This window comes from Olea europaea, unplaced genomic scaffold, assembly GCF_002742605.1.
Source record: "Olea europaea var. sylvestris unplaced genomic scaffold, O_europaea_v1 scaffold15980, whole genome shotgun sequence".
Taxonomy (NCBI): domain Eukaryota; kingdom Viridiplantae; phylum Streptophyta; class Magnoliopsida; order Lamiales; family Oleaceae; genus Olea; species Olea europaea.
Window position 1 is genome coordinate 1 of NW_019233608.1, and position 2,486 is coordinate 2,486.

Consider the following 2,486-nt stretch of genomic DNA (forward strand, 5'->3'; position numbering starts at 1 on the left):
GGGGGTCCAGATCACATTATTCTGAAAAATCTGGACCTAGATAGTATTCGCATAATTAGCAGCATGCTTGGTCAAAGTATAGCGTTGGATCATTTTGTCTCACAGGTAAATGGTTAGTTATGTAAAATTTTTCCAGTGTTATTCCGTGTTAATGAGGATCTTTTAAAGGGGGTGGCTCTCCCATATACTGTTGAACGAGTTTACATGGTTGTCTTCCAATATGGTTCAGCAGGGACTTCCTTTCTTAAATTTGTTTCGTGATAGCAAAGTCAGTGAAAGGGGGTGGCTCTCCCATATAAATGAAGCAGGTAAAGAGATTTTAAAATTTCTATAATATCCAAGTGCTTCATCGTCTTTACTATCTTTCTATTTCTGCTATGAGATTATGTCCATTAAATCCTATGCTTGTGTTTATTCAGGTGATATTGCCTTTTAGCATTAGCATACAAGTAAGGGGAACTGAAGAACTTGATGGATCAGATATCAATTTCAAAGGAATATTACCCACACCTAACTTTTCTTGGAATTTCATCATAGACATCTATTCAAAATCCATAGTATTTTTCAACATGCTCATGTGTAAATTTGATTCTCTCCGTTGAAATCTTGTTTTATTCCCTACTTTCTTGAGAGAGAGTAATCTTGAATGACTATTGAACTAGTCTTTATTTACCATGAACTTTTCCTGCATGCTGACAATTTTGAACATCTCAACCTTTTACAGGGCCCAGTAAAGGCAACTCAAATTTGGTAACTCGAAGTTTTCAAAAAGATAAGGTTACTAGACCTTCTCATCTTGCAGAAGTCCTGCTTAACTGGGCTCTTCATCCTCCTAGAATATATTCAGCTGGACAGAGTGGGAAGGTATATGGTGAAATGGGCCGGACCATGGTTTAGAATCCTCAAATAGGAATAGCAGTTACTCCAATTACAGCCATTTGGATCCTGCTGTGGCTTCTCATATCCCCGGTACATACCCATTCGTTTATTCCGATTTTGCCAATTCACTGTCTCGCTCCGTCCCATCTTGGGCAAAGCCAACAAGTAGCCTTGGTCAAAAGATAACCACATTGAGTAGGAGTATTCAGGCATCTGCTCAGAGTCAAGGAATCTTTTGGAGACAAGTGGAATGGTAGTTTTCCGTTGAATCCAGGCTCAGAAAGTGATTTGGCAATCTGTAATGGGTTCTATCATGGGTCTGTCTCAAGATCCAAAGAACCAGTTCATTTACCTTCATCCGGCTTTGATTTTCTCAAGTGTGGTAGGGGTGATAATGTTGCATCTGAATGCTTGGTAAATCCTGGATTTGAGAAGTTCCTTAATGGTGACAATCATTTGAACTTGAATGGGGTAACGACACAAAGTTCTCCAAATGAAGCTGTTTCTCAGAAATATTTTAATATGGTGGATAGAAATAGTCTTGCCAAAGACCAGTTGTCGGTGTTTCCTTGGCTTGGATGCAAACCAGTTGACAAAAAGGAGGCTGCCAAAGCTAGGAAGTCGGTACACACTGAAATCTTGGGTTCCCTTCAAGCTTCTTCTGATCCATTTTGTTTTAGGAGTGAAACAGTAAGAGATCTTAATCAAGTGTTCACTCCAAATATCTCTCTGGCTTCAGATGATTGTGTGATCGGGGCTAAGGAGGAGATAGGCAAGAGTGAGAATGGTCAGAAAATTCTCGGGTTTCCGATTTTTGAAATCCTCAATACCCCAAAGCATGAGTCATCACCACTTGTTTCTACCTTAGTGACTCTTGATTGCCCTTCTGAAGGAAATAATGTAAAAAAATGAAAAGAAAAATATATTAATTGATATTAATCTCGCTTTTGAATCCGAGGAGCAGATAGATGCTGAAGAACTGATTGTAGAGAACAAACAGCATTCGATGGGTACCATTATCAGGAGTCAAATTGATTTGAACACTTGTATTACCGACGATGAAGATCCATTTGCACCCTTTGTTGCAAGCAACAGCGCCAATGTGAAGATCGTAATAAAGATAGATTTAGAAGCCCCGATTCGTCATGAGATGGAGGATGATATTATACCTAGCACGCATCTTTGTAATGTACTCAAAATAAAGTCGAGCAGGTACAGGATTAAGTTGTCAGGAATGCAGGAAAAACAATATTTGCCATCTCATCATCTTGCCAGCAAATTCGTAGTGAGTATACAATTTGTTACCTGTCAGAAGCTTCTTTGGCAGAATCAATCCTCTTGTTCGTCGATGTTGTCGTCATGTGCAAGTGAATTGAAAGGAAAAGATGATGCACCTATTCAAGGTCTTCCCATGGAGATGGACAATTTTGAGGCCATGGCATTGCAACTCACGGAGACCAAGGAAAAAGACTACATGCCTAAGCCACTTGTTCCTGAAGTCCTAAAAGTCGAAGAAATGGGAGCTACTTTATTACCAAGTAGGTCCCGAAGGGGCTAGGCGAGGAGAGGAAGGCAGCGGAGGGACTTTCAAAGGGACATCCTTCCCA

At 40.0% G+C, this 2,486-nt stretch overlaps 1 protein-coding gene across 1 annotated transcript; it reads left to right on the forward strand.

The window, feature by feature from the left end:
* Positions 1-299: 299 nt before the first annotated feature.
* On the forward strand, positions 300-2,417 carry LOC111377040 (the record flags this gene model as incomplete). Its single annotated transcript, XM_023000072.1, has 6 exons — positions 300-308; positions 420-579; positions 725-864; positions 935-969; positions 1,089-1,779; positions 1,844-2,417. Coding segments are annotated over exons 1-6 (1,609 nt in total), but the record flags the coding sequence as incomplete, so codon positions are not given.
* Between the last annotated feature and the right edge of the window lie 69 nt (positions 2,418-2,486).